The sequence below is a fragment of the Pelobates fuscus genome, chromosome 5 (genome assembly GCF_036172605.1).
Source record: "Pelobates fuscus isolate aPelFus1 chromosome 5, aPelFus1.pri, whole genome shotgun sequence".
Classification (NCBI taxonomy): Eukaryota; Metazoa; Chordata; class Amphibia; order Anura; family Pelobatidae; genus Pelobates; species Pelobates fuscus.
In genome coordinates, this window is record NC_086321.1 from 169,709,755 (window position 1) to 169,735,050 (window position 25,296).

The following is a 25,296-nucleotide window of genomic DNA, read 5'->3' on the forward strand; positions in this document are numbered from 1 at the left end:
TCAAGTGACTGGAAGCCACTCAGGACTCGTCGGAGGCGGGTATACTCACTGTAACCAGGGTATTTAAACCTGTTTCTCCCATTCACTCATTGCCCTGTCGTGGTTCTAGCCTGTCTAGTCACACAGTGCTCTGGCGATTTCAGTTATTCCTTTGGTTCCGACCCGGCTAGTTTGACTTACTCTGTTTCCCTCTGGTATTCTTGACCCGGCTTGTTCCTCGCTCACCTGTCCTCTCGTTCCCTCGACCTCGGCTTGTTTCTGACCATTCTCTTTACTCTCCGTACGTTAGTCCGGCCATTCTAAGGTCCGGTATACGTACCCTGTCCTGTTTGTACTTTGCGTGTTGGATCCCTGTCCCGATCCTGACACCGCCACACATTTCAATGATGTGAGAGGATGGCCTTTTTCCAGAAAGTGTCGTGCGACTGGTTTGTCCGACTTATTGTCCCTATAGGCTAATCTAATACTGGACCTGTGTCCTCTTATCATCTCACAAAGGGCAGTTTCTGTCTTACTGACATAATTTAGCCCACACGGACAAGACAACTTATAGATCACAAAGTCAGTACGACAGTTAATTCTATGTTGAATTTTAAATGTTTGTCCTGTGTGTGGATGGTTAAAACTTTTGCACGGAATGAGGGGACCACAGGTCACACAGCCTAGGCATCTTATACATCCGTTGTTGCTTGCATTTTTGTTCAACGGCATATAGCTTTGGACTGGATCAGTCTGGACTAAAAGGTCCCTCAAACTTTTGTTATTTTTATAAGAAAACATTGGTTTATTGCGGAGGCTCTCTGGTAGGCTTTTGTCATTCTTCATAATGTGCCAATTTGTATTGATTTCCTTGCAAATTCTAGTAGTAGACGTATTATACGTCATTGGAAAAGGAATTCTAGCCTTGTTATTCCGAGATTGTGTCACTCCCCCAGTCATGTAATTCCTAGCTTTTCTGAGTGCTCTATCGAGTATTTTGTGTGTATATCCTCTTTGTGCAAATTTGTTATACATTTGCTGTATTTGTTCTTCGCACCGGGTAATGCCAGAATTATTTATTATTACTCTTAAGAACTGAGAGAATGGTAAAGAGTCCTTGACATGTCTGGGGTGCGCACGTTCATAATGGAGCAAGGTGTTCCGATCTGTTGGTTTAGTATACATTTGATATTCAATTTTTCCTTGTTCTAATAAAATTTCCAGATCCAAAAACTGTGTCTTGTGGTCATGAATATGCGACGTGTGTATACATACACACGCGCGAGCACACACACTGGTGTGTGTGTGTGTGTGTGTGTGTGTGCTGGTAGTGTGCTGGTAGTGTGCTATGTGGGTGAGGGTGTTTGTGTGTGTGTGTGCGCGCTTGTGAGGGTGCTGTTTGTGTGCTGTGTGTGAGGGTGCTCTTAATGTGCTGTGTGTGTGAGGGTGCTCTTAATGTGCTGTGTGTGTGAGGGTGCTCTTAATGTGCTGTGTGTGTGAGGGTGCTCTTAATGTGCTGTGTGTGTGAGGGTGCTCTTAATGTGCTGTGTGTGTGAGGGTGCTCTTAATGTGCTGTGTGTGTGAGGGTGCTGTTAATGTGCTGTGTGTGAGGGTGCTGTTAATGTGCTGTGTGTGAGGGTGCTGTTAGTGTGCTGTGTGTGAGGGTGCTGTTAGTGTGCTGTGTGTGAGGGTGCTGTTAGTGTGCTGTGTGTGAGGGTGCTGTTTGTGTGCTGTGTGTGAGGGTGCTGTTTGTGTGCTGTGTGTGAGGGTGCTGTTTGTGTGCTGTGTGTGTTAGGGTCCTGTTAGTGTGCTGTGTGTGTTAGGGTCCTGTTAGTGTGCTGTGTGTGTTAGGGTCCTGTTAGTGTGCTGTGTGTGTTAGGGTCCTGTTAGTGTGCTGTGTGTGTTAGGGTCCTGTTAGTGTGCTGTGTGTGTTAGGGTCCTGTTAGTGTGCTGTGTGAAGGTGCTTTGTGAGGGTGCTGTGTACTGTGTGTGTGTGATAGTGCTGTTTGTGTGCTGTGTGTGTGTGCTGTTTGTGTGAGGGTGCTGTGTGTGTGTTTTTGATGGTGCTGTTTGTGTGAGGGTGCTGTGTGTGTTTTTTGAGGGTGCTGTTAGTGTGCTGTGTGTTTGTGAGGGTGCTGTTAGTGTGCTGTGTGTTTGTGAGGGTGCTGTTAGTGTGCTGTGTGTTTGTGAGGGTGCTGTTAGTGTGCTGTGTTTGTGAGGGTGCTGTTAGTGTGCTGTGTTTGTGAGGGTGCTGTTAGTGTGCTGTGTTTGTGAGGGTGCTGTTTGTTTGCTGTGGGTGGGTGGGTGCTGTGTGTGAGTGTGTTGGTGCTGTGTGTGTCTGCTGTATGTTTGGGTTATTTGTGGGGTGGAGGTGGGGGCAGATTAGTTAATAAAGATCTCCCCTCCCTTCTTACCTTATGTAGGGAGGGGGGACCGTGCTGCTGCTGCCTTCCCTGTGCGCACACCTATGGGAATATGGTATAAAATCATTTCAATACATGCTTATGATGTAAAAACTATTCCCTTACATGTCTTGGTTATAACCTTCTAAATACATGATTACGGACTTGAGTCTTAAAAGTTCCGTATTGATTTCTATGTTTCATGTGTACTTGCTTTTTACTGCTATTCCCTATGTTACTGTATCTGTGCATTTTTCTTGCCCAATAAACCAACAACAACAAAATTCCTCAAAGACATGATTATGGCAAATCTTGAAATTTCAGTTGCAACAGTATTAGCTAGGTGTAAAAGTGACCTGCCCCTGCAAATTTCCTCCTATAATGTGACCACTGGGAATGGACAGGATAGTGGCATGCACAACTGTCCTAACACAAATAGCTTGTGCACCGCAAACCAGTCATGTTAATGACAGTAACGCAGCAAAAGTAATTTTTGCTTTTGGAAGACATGCAGTTTGTTCGTAACGAACGTTAATGAACTCCCTGCTCAATGCCTGTGTTGGTAATATTTCTCATCTTACACGTTTCTACATTCTCTGCAGAACTTTAAATCGCTAGTTCTCGATTCTATTTTTAATCCTTATAGTGCTTGGGTGTTTTACAACCCCTTCTACTGCCAAATTTCCTGATGTAACCACACTAATGATGGATGCAGACATAACTTTTGTGACCATTGATATAATAGGTTGCTGCTTGCCCTGATTATGGTAGAAAGCCCACCAATACATACACTTTTATTTATAAAATATTTTACCAGGAAAGATACATTGAGATTTCTCTAGTTTTCAAGTATGTCCTGGAAACTAATGAATAAAGACAAAATGGAAATATTTTTTTACGTAAACTTTGCCAAGTTTTAAAGCAAAAACATGACAAATATAAGATACACATGTGGGAGCCCTTGATTGTGTTGATTTTATTCTAGTCTGTGATAAAATCTGGTTCTGCTCAACTACAATTAACTGACAGGAAATGGCTATTTCAGAATAGTGTTTAAAATGTAGATACACTTGGCAAAATTGGCATCAATGACTTCAATCCAGTGTTTCCTGTATCTCTTGATCAATCAATGAAAATTGGCCTGGAGGTAGTTTGGTCCATGTCTCTTTACAAAACAGCTTGACATTTCATAGTGAGAATCCTTTTTTCCTTATTCTCATAATATGAGGAAGGGTTTGGTAAAAAAAATGAAATGTAGCCAAGTTTTTTATTTATTTATTTTAATTAATTTTTTTTGCAACTTCCACACTCTTTCCCCTATAGACTGGCAAAATTGAATTATTATTATTATTATTATTATTGACATTTATATAGCGCCAAAAGATTCTGTAGTACTTTACAATATTATGGGAGGGGGGATTTAACTGTAAATAGGACAATTACAAGAAAACTTACAGGAACGATGGGTTGAAGAGGACCCTGCTCAAACGAGCTTACAGTCTATACTGTACTTTGTCTCTGCTGGAATGCAAAGGTGTTTGTTTTGTTCTCTGTAATATTTTGTATAGCTTTCACTCACCAGTGGCAGGCAAAAACTGTTAATCTAGCCCTGGCGAGTTAAAATGTTCTTCCTGGTCACTGTGACCTGATCCCTCCAGACTTTCAGTGGTGAATAATAGGGCAATTAATTTGTTTATACAACCCTAGTCACACCTCCCTACTTACACAGCCTTCCTAAATACGTCCTGTAAAGAGGCACCTAATGTTTACTCTTCCTTTGTTGCACATGCGGTTTAATTTAAAATTTCTTATTTCCTTCTCTATAAATGGCTTTCTAGACCCCGCAGGAACCTCCTGTATGCAACTAAAGTTTAATTTACAGAGCAGGATTTAAAGCATATTAAAGTAAGTTACATCTGATTTAACATGAAACCATTTTGTTTTCATTCAGGCTATGTCAGTAATAAACAGGGAAGGTGTGGCTAGGGCTGCGTAAACAGAAACCAAAATGATTTAACTCCTAAATGGCTGCGAATTGAGCAGTGACACTTCAGAGTCATGATATATACACAAAAACAGCTTCATTAAGCTAAAGTTGTTTTGGTGACTATAAAGTCCCTTTCATGTATCAGATGAAGTACGGTATATCTAGCACACACGGACATATCTGTATCAGCAGAGAGGATCAGAATGCTGCCTTTCATTTTTCTGGGTGTAGCAGTGTTTCTAGGATACAGAGTTCCTGTTTTCCCTTCTCCAGATTACTTCTGAATATTCATTAAAAGTTTGCCTTTCCTATCCCCACATTTTCAGTCCAATAATCCTATGCTACACTTTATCTTGAAACACATTCCTTTTTAGATATCTTAGTCATGGTTTTCCAGGGAGCCCGGAGCAAATATTTTAGAGATCTGGCAAATTCTCAGGTATTGTCATATTTTGTTTGATTGATATTGCTACAAAATCCCATGTTTTAAATATTAAAGTTGCTCTTTTATATGTTAGTATTTCATACAGATATGATATTTATGAAACACTGAAGCTGACTGCGTTGTAATTTAATTGAAATTCCAATACAATCAAAAGGTCCTGTAAGAGAAATTGGGGACTACTGAGGTTGACATGGTAGAGCTCAGCTGTCAACATTTGTCCAACCACAGCAGCCATCACAAGTGACTGTGGGATGCAGACCATGGTCATCTTAGCAGCATTATACGCCACCCGGCGCAAAGTAGTTTACTGGGATGTTGCCTACACAACCGCTCACATGAATAAAAATGTAAATTATTAATAAAATTAAGCTTATATTTATTGGTACCTCTTACAAAATCAGTGTTTAAACATTAAAAAAAACATGCTGTACAGCAGAGGTTAATCCACACAAATGTTTGGACAATAGCCTTGACGTTGAAAAACAAGAAATTCAAAATAAAAATGTTACTCATTTGGTAACTCATACAGATGGAGGTGGCACAGTACAAAATAACTATGAATTATTTATTATTAATAAAGTGTTAAACACAAACCATTGCGAAATTTCTTTGAAGAAAATTGCTTTACAATTGGCTTAAAGGCAATGATCTTCAGGATGTCAATACTGTAGTGATTAGTCCACCTACAGGTGTTTTAATAAAGAGGGTTTAAAGGTCCTGAAAATATCTCCCGGAATAATATACTGAAAATTTGGCATGCCTATGGGGGTCCTATGCTCGTGGTGTCCTCAGGCAACTGCCCAGTGTGTCCACGTGTTAAGATTGCTCTGGTACAGGCATGGTCTTGCTCTTCATGATAAATTCTCTATGGGTAAGTAAAAGTACCTTCCACCATGTGGCCACCAGACTCTACTAAGAGATGTCTCCTTCAGGCATCTTGGCAAAATAGCCCATGAAAGTGACATGTCTGCTTCGGAATATAAGGACCCCTGTTAAGAACTGATCTTTTTAGTAAATATGCCTTCCAGTATATGCACACAGCGCTCTCTATTAGATCGTTACTCCTTAAGCAAATATGCCTTTTTATGTCACTTGTAATAGGGATCCTGTAAATCTAATTTTTGTCCGAAACATTTAATAGTTTAGATGTTCAGCGAGTTCAAGGTAACCTATATATAGATATATATATATATATATATATATATATATATATTGTATTGTATTATATCACTGTCAGTCGTACTTTTCAGTAAAGATTGAAAAATATAAATTAACTGGCAAGATGGTTATGCTGAACAACTTGGAGGCCTGTGCCTACTAAGCCTTACAGTAATGTGTTGTGAGGGGTAAACTACCAGGCAAACTATTTACGTTTAAATTGTACTTTTCAGTAATGCTGTGTCTGTAGCAGATACCTATTGCTCATTGATCCGTTGCTGCACTCTTAACAGTGTTTACTTAAAGTGGAACGGTCACTTCTCCAGGAAAAACACCTAGGAATAAAACCTTGAAATCTCCCATAACTCTTAAAAACTAAAAAATATTAATTTAAATTTAAAAAAAATAAAGTTTCCTTCTATAAAAATTGTAGCAACTGAAATTGCAATCCATTACACTCCAGGCACAGCCACTGCATACAATGCAAATGAGAAGAACAAAAACATAGGTAGATGTTTATCAAAGTATTATGAAAGAAAGACTGTTACATTCTGTCATTATTTTGATCTTAATATCACTAGTGACCATTTTCCTCATAGTAAATTCTGTCCGTTTGTGCTAAAATGTCCAATTCAGAAGACAGTCAAATTACCGTTTTATTGGTGAATAGGTTAACAGGACACACCTTTTTGTGTATTATTTTATTATTTAAATAGCGCTGTCAGATTCCGTAGCGCTGTACAATGGCGTACACAGATATCTACTATTTACTGATATTGTGTTTCCATAACACATTTATTGCCCTGTACTCGTATCCGTCCCCCCCTCGTGTCACTGGCCAGACATTTTTTCCTTGTATAGTAGTACTGTTTTGTGGAGATTTCTGTACAGGAAGCAAGTGAGCAGAATATAAATATAAAATGTAGCCAAAATGACCTGTACTGGAGGGTGTTTCCCCTTTTCCCCTGGATGAGAAGAAACCTGGCATGTATTCCTACCAATGACAACATAGGATGAGGACAGAGGCCTGTTGTGAGAAAATCAATGGCCTATTCATTCATTTAAACCAGACATATAAACAGTTTAATTGACATAATGTGATTTTAGGATATAATGATGGTAGATGGAAAGCTCATTATATATAAGCCTGTGTATGTGTATATATACGTCTGTGTGTGTGTGTGTGTGTGTGTGTGTGTAAATATAAATATATATGTCTGTGTGTGTGTGTGTGTGTGTGTCCGTATCTTGATCCTGATGAAAGTCCCAGGAGGAACTGAAATGTCAATCTCTGGATTCTGTGTATTTTGAATAAAGAAGTTACGCTTATATAAAACCGTGAGTGCAGTCACTTTTTTATTTATATATATATATATATTACTGCATTCTAAAAATCCAGTTGCAAATCTTGAATTCCTAACACTATAGAATCCATTTAATTTGCTAATGCAGAGAATACATTAACATCGAAATTATTAATTCTATATTTACACGTGTGTGTGTGTGTGTGTTTAATTTTTCCACAATACTGTTATGTACAATCTATAAATAGCCACATCCCATCTTTCCCTGTACCAAGCAAATATTATGCAAACAGCGTCACGCTAATGACTATGAATTTTGACACGGAGGTGTAATTTCAGACACCTGTGTATTGTTGTTAGGGCAGGAGTGTCTTCTGGGAGTTTAATCTGGATACGGGTGAAGCAACAGTATGATCTAAATTGATGCTCTTCTGTTACATACCTGTCAGGTGTCTTGAATTTCCATGGACAGCACTTATTTTTTTTTTACTTATTTGGCTTAGCCTGACACTAGTCAAGAGGTGTGTGTGTGTGTGTGTGTGTTTTCTTTTTTAATATATATATACCCTATGTATATTGTATATTTGCATTTTATTGAGGGAATTTTAGGAAGGGATCATGAAGGGGAAAAAATGGTGGGCAGAGCATTCAGTTAAAGTACAATTGAGCATTAGTACAGAGCATTTTATACCCCAATAACCGCATATAAATTTACAGATATAAAGATTTTTTTTTAATGAATGCATATATATATATATATATATATATATATATATATATATATATATATATATATATATATATATATATATATATATATATATATATATATATGTATATGTGTGTATACACGCTAATACAAGTGCAGGATTGCAGTAGGCATAGATGAGCATTTGTCTCCCAAAAGTGTCATCCTTTAGTAATAGATTTGCCTTTACCTGATCTCCATGTGTCCCACATCAACTATGCTTTATGCATGCTTGGAGAAGGTGTATCGATTTGTGTTCACAAAGCGATTGAGTTTCTATGGATTTTATAATCACTGGCAATCTGGGTGAAATCGCAGATTTCCGAGATTAGTTTGTGTCATTGTGTTGGATGCGAATTATCTTTTTTTTTTTTGTTGCTCTGCATATTCAAGGAATCAAAGTAAAAGTTGTGACCAAGGTTCTGCTGGTAATTTAATAGTGGTCATTCATGAATCCATTTGATTTAATTCCATTGTGGTTGAAGTTTAGTACAGCTAAACCAAATGTGAAGCATGGCACCCTCTGCCCGAAGGCATCTCCAACATAGTGGCAAGGAAGTTGGGTAAAGTTTGTGCAACAATCTAGATGGCACCATATACCACCTGTACATCACCTTTCTATGTTGTTCATATAGACTAGAACTTCTAAACAATTTCCTAGGTATGTTACAGATTTTGGACCCTTGAAGAGGGGAGATCACGCGTAAATCTTATTCCCATCATTTGGCTATTTGTAAATGAAAGAATAGTTCATGTGTGGTAATTTATAGCACATGGAGATATTTACACTTAATGCCATTAATACATGTCTGTTCAATAGATGTTAAAATTTTTGCTTGTGTGGGAGTTAAATTTCCCAGATTTTTCATTGTCTTAAGTAGTGCCTGCAGTTGGGAATAAGTTGCAGGGAACTCTTTAGGATTTGAGGTCACGTTGTAAGGGTCTGAAAATCAATAAGAGAATCACTCGCTATGAGGCAGAATAAATGAGTTGGGAGTAGCTTACATCAAGTCCTGTGGTTTAATGTTGGAATTTGTTACCGTAATGCTGAAATTGGTGTTGCCAGGTATAATTGACCAGTTGAGATAACACTGCATCTGTATCTGTCTCATTTGTTTAAATCCTAGTCTCTGCTGTGAGGAGGCTCCTTTAATAGGTGGGTGGTACTGTGGTAAGAGCCTCAATAAGTCAGTAACATAGTTAAACTCTGCCCCTCAATTGTGAATGTTTTTTTTTTTTTATTTAAATAAAAAATGGAATGAAGGAGGCTAGAGTGGTGACTTCATAGTATCCCTGTACATCTGGAACCCCCAGATACCTTAGCGCCACTGGAGATTACAGTAACCTCCTGTCCACATGAATTGTATTATATTGGAGTTAATCTCTTTGAATAAGGACTTAGTAAGTTCTATTGGGAGTGTACAAAAATATTTTGGATTCTATGTATGATCGACATCTTAATAGCTGCTATTCGGTCAGACAATGTCAAGTATAACAGAGAGCTACAGTGATCTACAGGCCTTAGTATAATTGGCAGAGAACCTATTGTGTTGAAGTTTGGTTATCTTTAACCTGGTATGTTAAGTCTGCGTTTCTGCATTGGAAGGGGAAGTGTATTTTGAGGTTTTGTAATCCATTAGAGTGGGAATCAATAGTCTGGGTTCATTAAAAGGACATCATCTGCAAAGTTTCACCTCTCTTCCAGACACCCTCATAATATTTGGGTTATTTCTAATCTTGTGCAAAAGCTAAAACCTATGGAAGAGGTGAAAGAGGACAGCTCTGCCTCATTCTGGAAGGTAAGGGGCAAGAAACCTGTCTGTTGAATTTCTGCACATGGGTTTGTAGAAAGTGCAATCACAGCAGAAACCAAAGGGACAAAGAGCCAAATGTATACAATAAGGACTCCGAGGAGATATGGAGACACAAAATGTGCAAATGTCTGACAAAGGTAAATTGGGGCCTTTGTAATTCTTATTGTAGTTCTTCTTGTATGAGGCAAGGCTAAATTACTAAGTAGGTAGAAGTAGATTCAGCGATAGGATGGTCCAGTTTAGTATTTGCGAGATTGTATAATTCTGCATAGAATTTGGAGAAAGCTCAACTAATCGCTTGGGGGTCTGCCACATTAGTACCCTCTGCTGTTGACAAGCTAGCTAGGTATATGTGTGTGCACTTATTTTTTTTATTTTTAAACCTTTGTGCCAAAATTTTACGAGTGTGTCAAAAAAAAAAAAAAAAAATCTATTCTGGTGTATGTGTTATGCACTGTTGATTTTGAACAGGGTAATGTTTAGGAAATAGAGTAGTATACGTGAAACGATTAGGTAAATAAACCTATGCACTTTTTCTAGTGCCATAATATCCTTCTTTAGGACAGGTGTCCAAAAGTGCACAGCATATTCAAGGTGTGGTTTTACCAGTGACTTATAAAGAGGCTACATTATATTTTCATCCTGAGAATTAATGCCCCAGTTTATACAAGAAATTACTTTACTGGCCTTAGCAACTGCCAATTGACATTGCACATTGTTGCCTAGTTTGTTGTCTATAACAATTCCTAAATCCTTCTTGTGTGCTGTTATCACTACCATTTAGGGTGTAAGTTGCCTATCTTCATAATTGGAAATTAATGTATGTAAGTGACTTAGAGTATTCATGTGGGGTATGCTTGGAATCTTTTTAAATGTTTCAGGCTCTGGGTAATATCTGCAGATTCACGTAGAAGCTGATGTAATCTGTCAGTGTATTGCTCGTAGGATAGAAAACCACCAATGGGAGCTCCACCTGGGGTTTATGAATCACTGGTAGATTAAAGGGGAGATATGTGTTTGCAATCCAATAGAACTTGTTGTAGTGTGCAAATGCAAAGCACTCCATGATGCTAAAACAGTGAGGTGTGGATGTAGGGCTGGAATTGGGTCTGGACTGGCCAGCGGGCAAACCGGGGAAATGCCCGGTGGGCCGCAGTGGCCATGGGTCGAGGCCAACCAGGGAGATAATCCCCCCCATACACCCTGCTCTGCGCAGCCCCATTACCCCCTGCTCTGCGCAGCCCTATTACCCCCTGCTCTGCGCAGCCCCATTACCCCCTGCTCTGCGCAGCCCCATTACACCCTGTCCTGCACAAACCCATACCCCCCACAAGAGTTTTAAGTTGCATCATGAACAAAGTTTGATGTAGCTAGCACCCAGGAATGTGCATTGCTGTACTCTTTCTAGCATGTTTAAATTCTGTGTGTTTGTCATGTTCTGCGTTTGCTTTGAATAATGTTTGGAAGTAGTGTTGTCCATTCTAAATACTAAACTTATCATGACCTGTAAAACCAAGTTGTCTATTTAGTGTTGTAAAACACTACTACGGGGGTAATGTGGTGGTTAACTGAAAAAAGTTGGGCTCTAGACCATGTAAGTGTATTTAGTTTAGCTTTGTGATATAACGTAATGACTTTTTTAAAAGTCTTTTACCAGCGGTGGTACTAGGTAATTATGTTTGGTCTTTACCTTTAAATCTAAAAATCGTTTGTTCATTATTAAACCATAAGTATTTTATCATTTATCAGAGGTACTAATGTGTAAGTTATGTCTTTGTCTTCTTTTAATGCTGTAAAGTTCTGTATATCACTTCTATAATTAGAATCTATTCCCTGTAAACCCTGGATTCAGTCTACTAATTAGCTCTCTGTATAATTCATTATATTGTGTGTTTTCTGATAGCAGTAGGAGTGCACAGTTTTTAGTCATACCTGTGATCTCCAAGGATATGACAGTGTAAAGTAAAACTAGTAATTAATAGAAATTTGCAACTCCTATTTTGTGATAAAGAAATAACAATCAAAAACAAATTACAAGTGGTTTGCATAGTGTTTTCTATAGCGTTCTTTTAAAAGTTAGAGTATTTGTGTGCTGATCTTACAACAATGCCACAAATTACCATGCGATACTGTGTGTGTGTGTGTGTGTATATATATATATATATATATATATATATATATATATATATATATATATATATTTATTTGTGCTCGGAATTTAATACGTAATGGATAGTATCTGTAAGGGCAAAGTTGGTTGTGGTGTGCCGAAACCAACGTACGAGTGGGCCTGTAAATAAGAGGGCCCACCAAGTAGAATGTCCCCACCTACACCCGGTTATAATTACAATCAGCTGAACGGCAGAGGTGAGTAGGGGCTGGGAGTTTAAGTAGGGGACTTACTCCTCCCACAAATTCAGGCCTAATGGCCTTTCTACTTGTGCTCGGAATTTAATACGTAATGGATAGTATCTGTAAGGGCAAAGTTGGTTGTGGTGTGCCGAAACCAACGTACGAGTGGGCCTGTAAATAAAAGAGGGCAAAAGAGAAGTTTGAGAAAATACACACTTTATTGCCTTTTTACATAACCAAGTTCCTGAAAGCTTGACGAAGCTCTTTTTCCGGTCGTGGAATATATGTATGGTATATGGAGGATTTCCAACGACCCAGTCTCTTGATGATGTGGACCGGTGTATTTGTGCTGGAGGCTGAATAGGCGGCGAAAGGAGTAAAAACAGAAAAATGAGTAAGCGCTGGATAACACAGGAGGCAGCAACTCTATAAGGGAATCCCTCAAAGACCCTTAAAAGTAACACAATAAAGGCAAATAGGAATAAGAGCTGCGCCTAATAAAAATAAATAAGATAAAGGAGTGCCCGGAGAATGAAGCCGGATTGAAACCCAGTTTAGATAGTAGTGTTCTGACGTGTGACGTGAATTTAGCAGTGGTAAGCGGGTGCCCTTGTAGTGATAAGAGCGGAGAGTCTGGTAAGTGCGCGTGATGGGTTGACCGTAGGTGGTCTAGCGCCTTGACCGGACACCAGGCATTATCAGTAGGGAAGAGAGGAATTACAGTGGGGTGTAGTGAATGATTGGTTTTAGTTGATGGGATCGAAAGTAGATAGTGATCCTCCACCTTTGTGAGGTGCAATGTTTTTAGGCTGTGTGTGATATCTCCTTGACAAACAACGTTGAACTCTCTAGGTCTGAGAAAACCGTAGAAAGCAAGATAGCCGATTTGATCACCAGGTTTGTGTCGGGATCAAACGGGGATTCGTCAAGGAGATTGCTAAGTGATCTGAAGATAGGCCCATCTATAGGTAGTCTTGTGATAGTGAGTGGAGCTGAAACCTTTAATATACCTTTCAATACATTTTTAATGGGATATGATGACAAAAAGGGGGTGTTAGGGAAATTTGTGAGGCTATGGTGCTGAACCCCAGTGAGGTAAAGTTTAATGGTGTTGTGAGAAAGTTTAAGATGTAAGTGGCAGAGGCAAAAGCCACCATGGTTTATATAGAAAAGTCGCCTTGTAAACCGAATTCTGCAGTGAATTTGTTAAATATGGTAAGTGCCCTATTATAAGAGATAGCTGTGTTAGGTGATAGTGCTTGGTGAGTGAGAGTCCTAGCGTGATGCATTAGTGTGCTCAATCCAGGATTACCTGGAATTGAGAGCGAGAGAGCGTCAGCGGCCGTGTTGTGGATACCCGGGATGTGAAAACAAACTAAGTGAAACTGAACGGTTGCTGCCAGCCAGGTCAGCTTGCGAATCAGCCGCATGATGGTCAGGGATGATGAGCGCCCCTTGTTAATGATTTCGCAAGCCGCCGAGTTGTCAGAGTAGCATTTTACTGCCTTGCCGGACCAGAGATGACCCCAGGTGTGTGTGGCCGCCACAATGGGATAGATTTCAAATAGGGCTGAGGTCTCCCTGAATCCTGGCAAGGCATCCGTCTCAGCAGGCCAGTGACCCCTAAACCAGTGGTTCCCAAAGATGGCTGCGAAACCAGTGTTGGCTGCAGCATCTGTGTAAATGATGGGTGAAGAAGTGGAGAGAGAGGGGATAAACATGGAGATACCGTTCCAATCTGCCAAAAACAGCCTTGGCGTGGGGGTCCAATGAAACTGGGCAAGAGTCCGGTACCCCGTGGAGCAGGCAAAGAAGCCTGGATATAAAAGACCTTCGCTGCGGGATAATGCGCATGGCGAAGTTCAGGGATCCCAGAAAGGACTGAAGTTCCTTTCTGGTGCAAACCTCATTCCGCAGGAACATGTCTATCTCCCCTCTCAAGCGGGTCAGTTTGTCGTGGGGAAGGCTAGCTCTGAGGGTAACAGAATCTAGCTCTATCCCCAAAAAGGTTAATTTAGTTGTGGGGCCGATTGTTTTAGATGGGGACAAAGGTACTCCAAGTGTGGGGAAAAAAGTGCTGTAGTGCTGCTGATAGCGCTGTGTGTTTGTGCCCCTGGCTCTATCAGTAGGAAGTTGTCTAGGTAGTGAACAACGGAGTGACACCTGAGGACGTTCAGAAGCAGCCAGCATAATGTCTCAGCGAAAAATATCGAAAAGTTTGGGGCTGCTTCGAGAACCGAAAGTGAGTCGTGTGGAGAAGTAGTACTTTCCTCGCCATTTAACACCGTGCAAGTGCCAGAGTGAGGGGTGCGTGGGTAGTAACTTAAACGCGTTTGTGATGTCTGTTTTGCTGAGCCAGGGGCGATTACCAGAAGAGATGATGGACTGTATGGCGTCGTTAATAGTTACGTACTGGAGTGAGAATTCGTCTGCTGAAATGAGACCAGCGAAGTGGCGACAGAATAGTTTTGTATCCATCCGACGCCAGTTAATTCTGACGTTGAACTGTTTCAGATGGGTCGCCGCCTTCGCTGATACTGACTTATGATAGTCGTAGAAAGAGCCCCCGTACTTGATGCCTAGATCCACCACCTTGTCAAGGTAGAGGTCTAACTCCTCTCTTCTGTGGGGATACACCGTGCAGATGACTTCACGGTATATCCCGAAAGCTATCACAAACTGGGGGATTGAAAGTTTTTTTTTTTTATTAAGTCTGGGATCTCTCATCTTAAGCACTACTGATATGTCCCTGCAATTCTATGCCTTGTTCTCCAGTATGTCCTGTGAAGCTATAAGCAGAGACACCAGACACACGTCCTTCCTGTCTAAGATTTCTTTCCTGATAGAGTCTGGGACTGAGTGAGCTGGTGACTCGAAAGGTGCTATAGCTGTGACTGGTGTTGGAGAGGGGAGTATGGGGGGGTCATGCTGGTACAGCGGGGACAGCCGGGGTGGAGACTGGGAGGCCCGGGGTATTACCTGGGGAGGCGATGGCGCTCTCCACCTTAGCCTGCTATTAAGGGTCTGCAGGTTGGCCAAGATTACTGCTAGCAGGGCCGGACTGGGAAAAAAATTAGGCCCGGGCATTTTTCAATCAGAGCGGCCCCCTAAACAGGGGGCGGGCCAGAGAGGGTGTGTTTTGTCATCACTAATGACAAGCACACCCCCTCTCAAAGTGAGCAAGTTGGTTCAATGCGCAGAGCCGCGCTGAAGAGCTCTGGCATTAGAAAAAGGCTTGCGCTGTGTTTGCTTTTAAATTGTCTCTGGTGTCTCCACAAGTGGGATACCAGAGGACAATTGGGCCAGGAAAGTGTATGGTGCATGTGTTTGGAGCCTGCTTGTGAAATTGCGTGTGTGTTGAGTGTGGTGTGGTATTGTGTAAATAGGTCAATTTCATTTGTGTTTGTGGTGTAATATGTGTGGCTAGGGGCTGTAGATAGTGTGTGTATAGGGGGCATAGTGTTATAGGGGATGTAGCGAGTGTGTGCATACAGGCTGTAGTGTGTGTGTGTGTGTGTATAGGTGACGTAGTGTGTGTAGGGGTTGTAGAGAGGGTGTGTAGGAGATCTAGTGTGTAAAGGACCCAGAGTGTGTATAGGAGAGTGTGTGTGTGTGTGTGTGTGTGTATAGGTGACGTAGTGTGTGTAGGGGTTGTAGAGAGGGTGTGTAGGAGATCTAGTGTGTAAAGGACCCAGAGTGTGTATAGGAGAGTGTGTGTGTGTGTGTGTGTGTATGTATATATATATATGTATATATATATATATATATATATATATATATATATATATATATATATATATATATATATATATATATATATATATATATATATATATATATATATAGAGAGAGGATTAAGAGTGCATATAGGGTAAGGGATCTAGCGTGTATCTGGAGCGTAATGTGTGTGGTGGTGCAGTGTGAGGGGTGCTGTAGTGTGTGTGTGTTTGTGTGTATATATATATATATTTGGACGTATTGTGTGTGTGTGTATTTAAGAGGGGTGCTGTGTGTGAGGGTGTTTTTATCTGCCGTCACATTCTAGGTTTCTAGCTTTCTTTGTCTATTAACTCACTGAGGGTTATTTTATATATGTGTATGTGTGTGAGCGAGGGTGCGGTCTGTCTGAGGGTGCTGTCTGTGAGTGAGGGTGCTGTCTGTGAGTGAGGGTGCGGTCTGTGAGTGAGGGTGCTGTCTGTGAGTGAGGGTGCTGTGTGTGTCTGAAGGTGATGTGTGTGTCTGAAGGTGATGTGTGTGTCTGAAGGTGATGTGTGCTGAGTGTCTGAGGGTGCGCTGTGTGTCTGGGGGCGCTGTGTGTGTCTGGGGGCGCTGTGTGTGTCTGGGGGCGCTGTGTGTGTTTGGGTGCGGTGTGTGTCTGGGGGGGCTGAACGCAATTTCCCTAAATTAGCTTACGTGAGCGTGCCGGTCTCGTAACCGCGACCGGGAGGAGAAACAGAGTGGCAGGGCCTCAGAACAGACGGAGGATTTCTCTGGACCTCTTGCTGCAGGAGACTGAAACTGTTGTGGTGGGAAGCTCGGACCGGAAGTGCTGGTTGCTATGGGGATAGACAATCAGCTGAACGGCAGAGGTGAGTAGGGGCTGGGAGTTTAAGTAGGGGACTTACTCCTCCCACATATATATATATATATATATATATATATATATATATATATATATATATATAGGCCATTAGGCCTGAATTTGTGGGAGGAGTAAGTCCCCTACTTAAACTCCCAGCCGCTACTCACCTCTGCCGTTCAGCTGATTGTCTATCCCCATAGCAACCAGCACTTCCGGTCCGAGCTTCCCGCCACAACAGTTTCAGTCTCCTGCAGCAAGAGGTCCATATATATATATATATATATATATATATATATTTACAAAAATGTAAAATCCAAACAAGAAAATAATGCTTATATGTGGAGCATGACACTTAATGATAATAAAACATGATAATTGTATTGGTGAAACTCTCCAACTGAAGTCACACGTGTTACTGTGATTTATGGGTTTGCCAATCTACAGCACGCTCTGTATTCATAAAAGCGGCTTATCCAGCTTTTAAAGTCACAAATAGCAAGGAAAAACTTCTATCATCACCATTACAATTAAGCAATGATTAGGCATTGACCTTTTGAGAAAAGAAAAGAAAAAAACTGCCTGATATTTATTTTTCATTAGTTTATTCCCTAAAGAGAACTTTTATCTTTGAATAGAATGTGACTTTTTTGAAAATGTTGAATATGTATGTGTTCCTTCCAAACAATTGAAATCCTGACCAAAGGCAGTTCAATGCCTTTTCCTATTGAATGTGAGCTCCTACGTTCCTACGATACCTGTTTATCACACCATTCCATCTTCATCACACCATCCCTTCTTTCTCACACCAGAGTATATTCTATTTTTCTAGGAGCCTGGAGTCTCTTGCATTTATTTATATTTAATTTATTTATTTATTAATTCCTCCTTTTTGGTGTTGTAGGTGAGCTTCCTCTTTCTCTGGCAGCTTGCACCAACCAGCCTGACATTGTGCACTACTTGACAGAAAATGCTCACAAGAAGGCAGACCTGCGGAGACAAGACACACGGGGTAACACTGTATTGCATGCCTTGGTTGCCATTGCAGACAACACAAAAGAAAACACCAAGTTTGTTACCAAGATGTATGACCAATTGGTTATTAAGTGTGTCAAACTGTATCCTGGCTGCAGCCTGGAAGTTATCCTCAACAATGATGGAATGTCGCCACTTATGATGGCAGCCAAACTGGGCAAAATTGGGGTGAGTTTTTTTTTTTTTTTCATTTATTTAGAATTTTAACATTTCCATCTATTCGTACTTTGCAAAAGAGTTTTATCTACAATCTCACATATCCTTCACACTGTTGACATTCTGCATCTAAGAAAGCAGGCTGTTTCAAAATCCTGAAATTCCTTTAACATCCTTAAAAGAATACTCCAAGCTGTGGTTATGGTACCATGTATGCATTGGTGCCTGGCATGGCCATGATACCAGAAGGGCCCTGACCCTTCTTTAAATAGTTAAACCATTTGTTCATGGATACCTGAGCTCCACCGGGCATGGATGATTTCCTCTACGGTGATGCAAAAGCTCTTGTATGGAGCCTGTAAGCTCCCTGAGCTAAACCCTACCATGCAAGGTCAGCTCAGTGGCTGTGTGTCAGCAAATGACTTCTTATAGAGAAGATGCTCGGGGGCGACCCAGTTAAGTTGTCAAGCCATTGCGTGCTGTAGTAGTTATGGTGATTGCAGTGTTCCTTTAATATTATGTTTTTCAGACAACATTTATAACTGCAGAATGGCAACACTAACCATCACCTGGGTCTTTATCAAACATGGTATAACACTCTGTTATTTAAAATATTGTCGTTAACATCTAGCCATTTATGAATTAAGGTCAATTAATAAATATACTGTGTATCTGTGGCATTTTGTCTTCTGAAGCCTTGCAGTACCTAGGGTACAAAAGGAGATTTAGAAAACGAATTTAAATACAGATGTACAGTTTAACTTTTAATTGTCAAAAGTGAATGTAATTCAATTTCAGGGTGACATTTCCTTTTAAGTAGTGTTAAATGTTTAAAATCTACTTTTTCCCTGGAATGTCCTTGGACTCCTGCATATAAATGTTTGAATTTTATACTTTGGCTTGTTGTTTTTCCTTTGAGTAATGATACGAACACCAATAAAAAGTATATTTGGTGTTGTTCCTCATTAAGGGGATGTTCAGTACATCTTCCTGGCAATAATAAACAGTCAAACAGTCACTGGGTAAGATGAGAGTACAGTAGATGGAATTATATTGCCCCTTAGTGGAAAAACAAAGAGAGGCATTATTCTGTGTGTATATATAATCTAAGTCAGGCTTCCCCGAAGATGTTGCTGAACTACAACTCCCATGATTCTCTGGCTATCTATTTCATTGAAAGAATCATTTTTTTTTTTTTTATTCTTTATTTTTATTGCACAGTTGAGTACATTAACAGCGACACATGCCACAACAGCGTATATATGCATATTAAACAGGCTAAACAGTGGCATTGACAATAGTGCATTTTTTGGTTTATGAATACAGGCTAATTTTATGAAGATGAGTTACAACTTTAACAGATATAGGCTTATTAGCTAAGTGTTGCAGGATTAATCTATCTGGTGCTGTACTCTAGCTTAGACTTGGTGCTAAAGGCAGGTAAGTGATTATGTCAAGTTATACGTTCTGCCATAATGTTTAGAGAGTGAGTAAGAGTTCACCTCATGTTTAGACAGTGCCTAGTTCTGCCTGCCTCAATCACGTTGATAAGTATGATTTAAACATGCTGATTTTCGAATTCGAGAGAAGGAAAAAAAAATTAAATAGATATAATGAGAGAGCAACATTGATTACGTCAGTCGATTAGTAAATGCGATTAACCTATGCGATAAGTTACTTAACTGAACATAAACAGTGCCTGGCAGGCGGGCTTGTCATCTTTAACTTAGCAGGCTACAGGCGTTCTGAGTGTTTAACTGATGCTTGTGTTGAGGTATTATACAGTTATTGGGAGGCTATTATGAGAGTGCTAAACAAAGCGTAACTAAAGAGCATGGCTAAATAGCAGAAATAAAATAAAACGACTAAGCAGTGGGTATTACGTTGGAGTCCCTTGTCATTAGCGAGTCCCTGTTTAGGTGGCTACTGTATGGTTTCGTTTGCGTCCAGTGTATCAGAGGCTCCAGGCCTGGACCTCCACATTGCCAAGCATGTAGGTTCTCCTTCAGCCTATACCCCTCGTGGGGAAGGGTGTCACGGATGCATGCAAGTCCTGCAGGGGCATAACAAGAAGCGGCTTTGTGGATCCCTCTCCTTCATTTTCATCGGTATATAGATTGATAAGCACCAGCACCACCATGTAGGCAGGTCGTGACAGCGTGCGGCAAAGGGCCTTGCTCACAGGTCAGTCCTGGATCCGCTTTTAGGCTATGCCAGCCGGGGGTATCAGTCAGTCCCAATTCGAGCCGTCACTCAGCAGGGCAATGCTCGTAATTGCAGGCAGGTAGGTCGCTTATGTGGTCGCTTGTGGGGTCCCCTTCTTTATCCCGGGCTGCGGTTGTGAGCGGGTTTGACACCCTTTGAGTGGCTTCCGTGGTGCCGCTTTATGTTTTATGGAGGAGCGGTGCTTGATCCGCCGCCATGTTAGGGTTTTCCCCGCTGGTGGAGGGGAACGTTGCGGCATGCAGTGGGTACACGTTGGTGGAGAGGCAGAACAGCACATCATCCGTTGCAATTGCTGCCAGAAATTAGTGAAGTGCCGGTCTAGCCTGGAGTGGATTTAATCAATGTCAGCACTGGATCGTGGAGACCACGCGGCGTCCGCCATGTTAAGTAAGGTGCTGCTTTCTCCTATCGCCCGTCTCGCCTCTGTTTGGGCTGAGTAATCCTCATGAGGAGGACTGGGATCACCCCCCCGGTCCAGAGGGGGGGGGGGGTACGGAGCCGGTATCCCCGGTCTGACTCAGAGCGCCGAACGGTATGCGGCAGGGCAGTGGCCATCTGCCCCGCTTGCCTCCGGAGTAGGCCGCGGTAGAGCCAGGTGGGATTCCCCCTCCAGGGGACTGCAGCCTGTTGGGCCAGCCTCACCCTGGATCCAGGGCTCTCCGCCCGGTGAGGGCCACCGTTGCCGGCAGGTTTTGTGCCAAAAATCGTAGAAATTTAGCTTATTTGGGTATTGGTCTCGCATGCAACCAGCCAGCTCGGCGGTCCGGCCCCGCCCCCAGAATCATTATTTTTTAAGAGGGCACATCAAGTAAACAGAAATGAGTGGTCAATCACAAAGCAAATTGTAAAATCTGGACCCAAGTAGCTGAAATTGAAGAATATTGAACTTGATTATATCTACTTTGCTTTCTTCATTTTAAAAGTTCATTGAATAAACCAGTTGCTAGCTCTCACGTGTTTCCCTCTTACTCCCCCTTTCTTTGTCCCCAAGCTTTATTGATATAGTATTATTTTTTGAAAAAATGGTGGAACATAAGTTAATTGAAATGCCTACTAAAATTATTCCCTCCTCTGGATTAGTAAAGGGAAAGAACATTTACCTTTACCCAGGTGGTGAGACATTGAACGAATTGGCAAAATTACTTAGTTGCAGTCATTCAATTTACAATACTGAACTATGAACCCTATTTGGTCTCTGTGGCTGAAACATGTACACAGACCAGCTCTATTGCAGTTCAACTAATTAGTGGGAACTTAATAATAATAATAGGCAGTCGTATGTCATAGAGAAAAGGCAGCTTGCTGGTGCCATTCGATGGAGGCAGTGCTGAAAGGGAAACAAACCCCAAAGACCCCAGCAAAATGTTGTTACTCTTTCAAGGGCTGCCTAGGTCCAGGGCACCACTAGCTACCCAATAGGTCTGGCTGGATCTGTGAAAACAGACTAGGATTTTACACGGGAACCAGGCTCTGGCCGGAACCCAACCTATGGTAATCATACCTATGCCCAAAGTCCTCCAGTTCCTCCCGTCTATGGGGGTATACAGAACAAATAATTTATCTATAGAGCGTAAAAGCCAGCAAACTTAGTAATCTATAATTTAATGATCAGCCTGTGGTCTTTAGTTTCTAGAACTACTGACACCACCTCTCCATGTGAACATGCTCTATACTCAATGTCATGTGAAGCAATCAGTTGAGATGCCAGGTTAATGTATTTACACTTCAATAATGTCTTAACTGACCGCTGGTGATACAAAATAAGATGGCGTAGTAGCCTGTGGGACAGTAATGGGAAAGTCGCATCCGTGCAATGCAGTAGTAAGATTATACAAATTATGGTTTGCCTTATTTTTTGGGTTGTTTTGCTTTTACAATTTAATTATGAAATTAATATTTTAGCTAACAAGGGCACCAGTAGCAAGTTATAATAATGACTTTATACCTAATCGCTGGGCCCTATGATGGAAAGCGTGCGGGGTGGCTATCCTACATCCTACATTTCAGCGTATAACTCAACAGAGATATGAAGTGGTCTGGGTGCCAGGTCCATCTAGAGTTAACCCTGCAGCTGTAAACATAGCAGTTTCATAAAAACTGCTATGTTTACACTGAGGGTTAATCCAGCCTCTAGTGGCTGTCTCACTGACCGTCGCTAGAGGCGCTTTCGCGCTTCTCACTGTGAAAATCACAGTGAGAAGACGCTGGACGTCCACAGGAAAGCATCGAGAAATGCTTTCCTATGGACTGATTGAATGCACGCGCGGCTTGTGCTGTGCATGCGCATTCGGATCTGACGTCGGCAGAGGGAGGAGAGTTCCCCAGCGCCGAGGGAGCCCGGCGCTGGAGAAAAGTACTTTTTTAACCCCTTCAGCCCAGCGGGAGTGTGAGTCTGAGGGTGGGAGGGACCTAAAGACCCTATAGTGCCAGGAAAACAAGTTTGTTTTCCTGGCACTATTGTGGCCCTTAAACATTAGGAATTTAGGGCGATTTCCCAGTGAAAAGGAAAACGAGGGCAAATGCAGAAGCCTGGATATATTATGGTTATATCCCACATTTCCTAGGGAGTCACATCTCTCTCCCCTTGCAAAAAGAAGGTGTAGGTACACTTTGCATTGTTTGACCTTTCTTACCATCTTCTAGGAAATATTTGCTGGGAGTGTCACAAAGCAAGATGAAAAAAGTATTCGTAAAGTTTTGAAGCTTGGAGTACAGTAAACTTATTGTAGTTTATTATAGTTAATGTCACATTTTCCAATAGATTTATTTTTGGAGTGGTTAGAAGTCAAATAGGACGTGCAAAGACTGCCAACTATAAATGAATTTTTATTTTATTTTATTTTTTTCAGATATTCCAACACATCATCCGTCTTGAAGTAAAAGATGAAGATGCCCGTCACCTCTCTCGGAAGTTCAAGGACTGGGCATATGGTCCCGTTTACTCATCTCTTTATGACTTGTCTTCATTAGACACATGTGGTGAAGAGGTCTCTGTGCTTGAAATTTTAGTTTACAACAGTAAGGTTGAGGTGAGAAACTTGATATATTTTATTGGATGGTGGAGAGCATTAATAGAATGAAAAAAATGACCATCACAGCGCCCATACTTATTTTTACTTTCTTTCATATAATCAATTTTTATGAATGATAGATATTTTTTACAATCTTTCATGAATTTAGCAAAGGTCTTTGACACAGTTGACCATAATGTTTCATAAACAATCTTAAATCTTCAGGCATAGGTGGTATTTCACCACTTTATGTCCACAATCCTACATGTGAAACTCCCTAAGATTTCTTTCTTTTTAGAATGAGATTTCAATTCATTCTTGCCCCCCTTATTATTGCCCTTCTTCATTCCTATTTATAAATATTAATCCGCCCTTAACAAATCCAGAATATGGTTGCCAAAGCTTTAGGAAGGAAGCCATAATGGGCCTTCCACCAACAGCCCTGGGTTCTTTGTGAAGGGGGTGGGGTGGCTGAATGTTTTATGTGTTTGTGGTGGCTATCTGCTGTATGTCTGGGGGGAGAAAAGGGGAATTGAGTATGCAGAGAAAGTATCCCCAATCTCATTATATAAAATATACATAAATAAATTTAAGAAAAAAAGAAAAGGGCCCCCCACCCTCCTGCTTACCTTTTGGCCCCAGCTAACAGAAGATCCCTATTTCTCACTGATGACCATCTAAAAAGACTCTGAGATACAGTGATAAAGTCACCATACATCAAATTGGGGTGACTTGGAAAAAATGCTTGCAACATTAATTAATGATTTTAATAGTGTGAAAAAAAAACTTTGTGGCTTTTTTTCCTTTTTTACATTTTTTGTTCAACTGTATTAGAATATTGTCAAAACATTCTTTCAACAAGTGACACTAGATGCCATTGGTCTGGTGTGTTGTAAAGTTAATTAGGAAAAAAAGACCACACAATAAACATTGTTTTTCAAACACTAGCTTCCTTCTTAAACTCAAACTCCAAATCTATGAAAACAAATGGCTACAAGAAGTGTATAGTGTAATGATTTTTTTTTTTGTCTATATATGAAATTGTTTGGCACCTACAGCAACTGCCAATTTAAAATAGAACTAACAGGTCTCAAATTGACATATGTTCAATACAGATGAATGAGAAAAACGGAAAGCACAAAGTAATGTGATTTGTTAGAACATCGTATTACAAAAACATACAAATTAAAAACTTAGAAAGGTAAAACACATATAAATCTGCCCTAAAACCGCATTCTGTCCTGTTGGATAAAAGGGATGTCTGTACTCCTGTGCAGTCCTGCTTGCTGGAGTATTCATCCAACCATCCCCAGTTGGGCTGCTGCTCACCCAACCAACACCCAATCCAAAGTCCAGTAGTCCCAGGGTAAAAACGATGCAATAATATTAATTATTGCACCAAAATCCTTAGTAACCATCTAATCGGTTTAGTCCTAAAACGTCTGAAGTGGAAACGTGTCACAATGTTCTCAAGGATCCAGCATTCAAACATGAAATTATAACCATGCCAGTAACACTTCATTATATGAACAAGATATACATATCTTATATAGCACTTTCATGTTCTTTCCCAGAATTCTAGCTGCTTTTGATAGGTGAGTTGCTTTGAGTTTGTATTGTCAGATTCCATCTTTTGTTAACTGGCAAGTATTTTATTTTCCTTTCCTCATTGCAGAACCGCCACGAGATGCTGGCAGTAGAACCCATCAACGAATTATTGAGAGATAAGTGGAGGAAGTTTGGAGCGGTCTCTTTTTATATCAGTGTTGTCTCCTATTTAATCGCCATGATTATCTTTACATTAATTGCTTTCTACAGGCCCATGGATGGCAAAGTAAGTGAGATTTGTATGACATAGAAAATATATTATTTTGTTTATGAGACCAATGGGAAATCAAGTTCAAATACATTTATCTTCATGATCAATATAATAAGGTTTATAGAATGCAGATATCATTATGTGAGTGCCTACTTTCTAAATTGCACCCACTCATGTTTAAAGTAGCTGCAGGGGAACAGCTGTTGCCATTGAAACATAGGTGAAAACCTTGGTTCTCCGTTCCTAGTATGAAATGATAAACAAAATATTTTGCTAATATT

General features: G+C 40.7%; 1 protein-coding gene across 2 annotated transcripts in view; it reads left to right on the top strand.

The window, feature by feature from the left end:
- The window catches only part of TRPV4 (transient receptor potential cation channel subfamily V member 4), a 108,656-nt gene that overhangs the window by 62,532 nt on the left and 20,828 nt on the right, over positions 1 to 25,296 (top strand). For both annotated transcript variants that reach the window (XM_063454665.1, XM_063454663.1), the window contains exons 6-8: positions 17,673 to 17,971; positions 23,035 to 23,214; positions 24,872 to 25,030. In XM_063454665.1, coding sequence (XP_063310735.1) covers positions 17,673 to 17,971; positions 23,035 to 23,214; positions 24,872 to 25,030 — 638 coding nt within the window. The remainder of the gene's footprint in view (positions 1 to 17,672; positions 17,972 to 23,034; positions 23,215 to 24,871; positions 25,031 to 25,296) is intronic.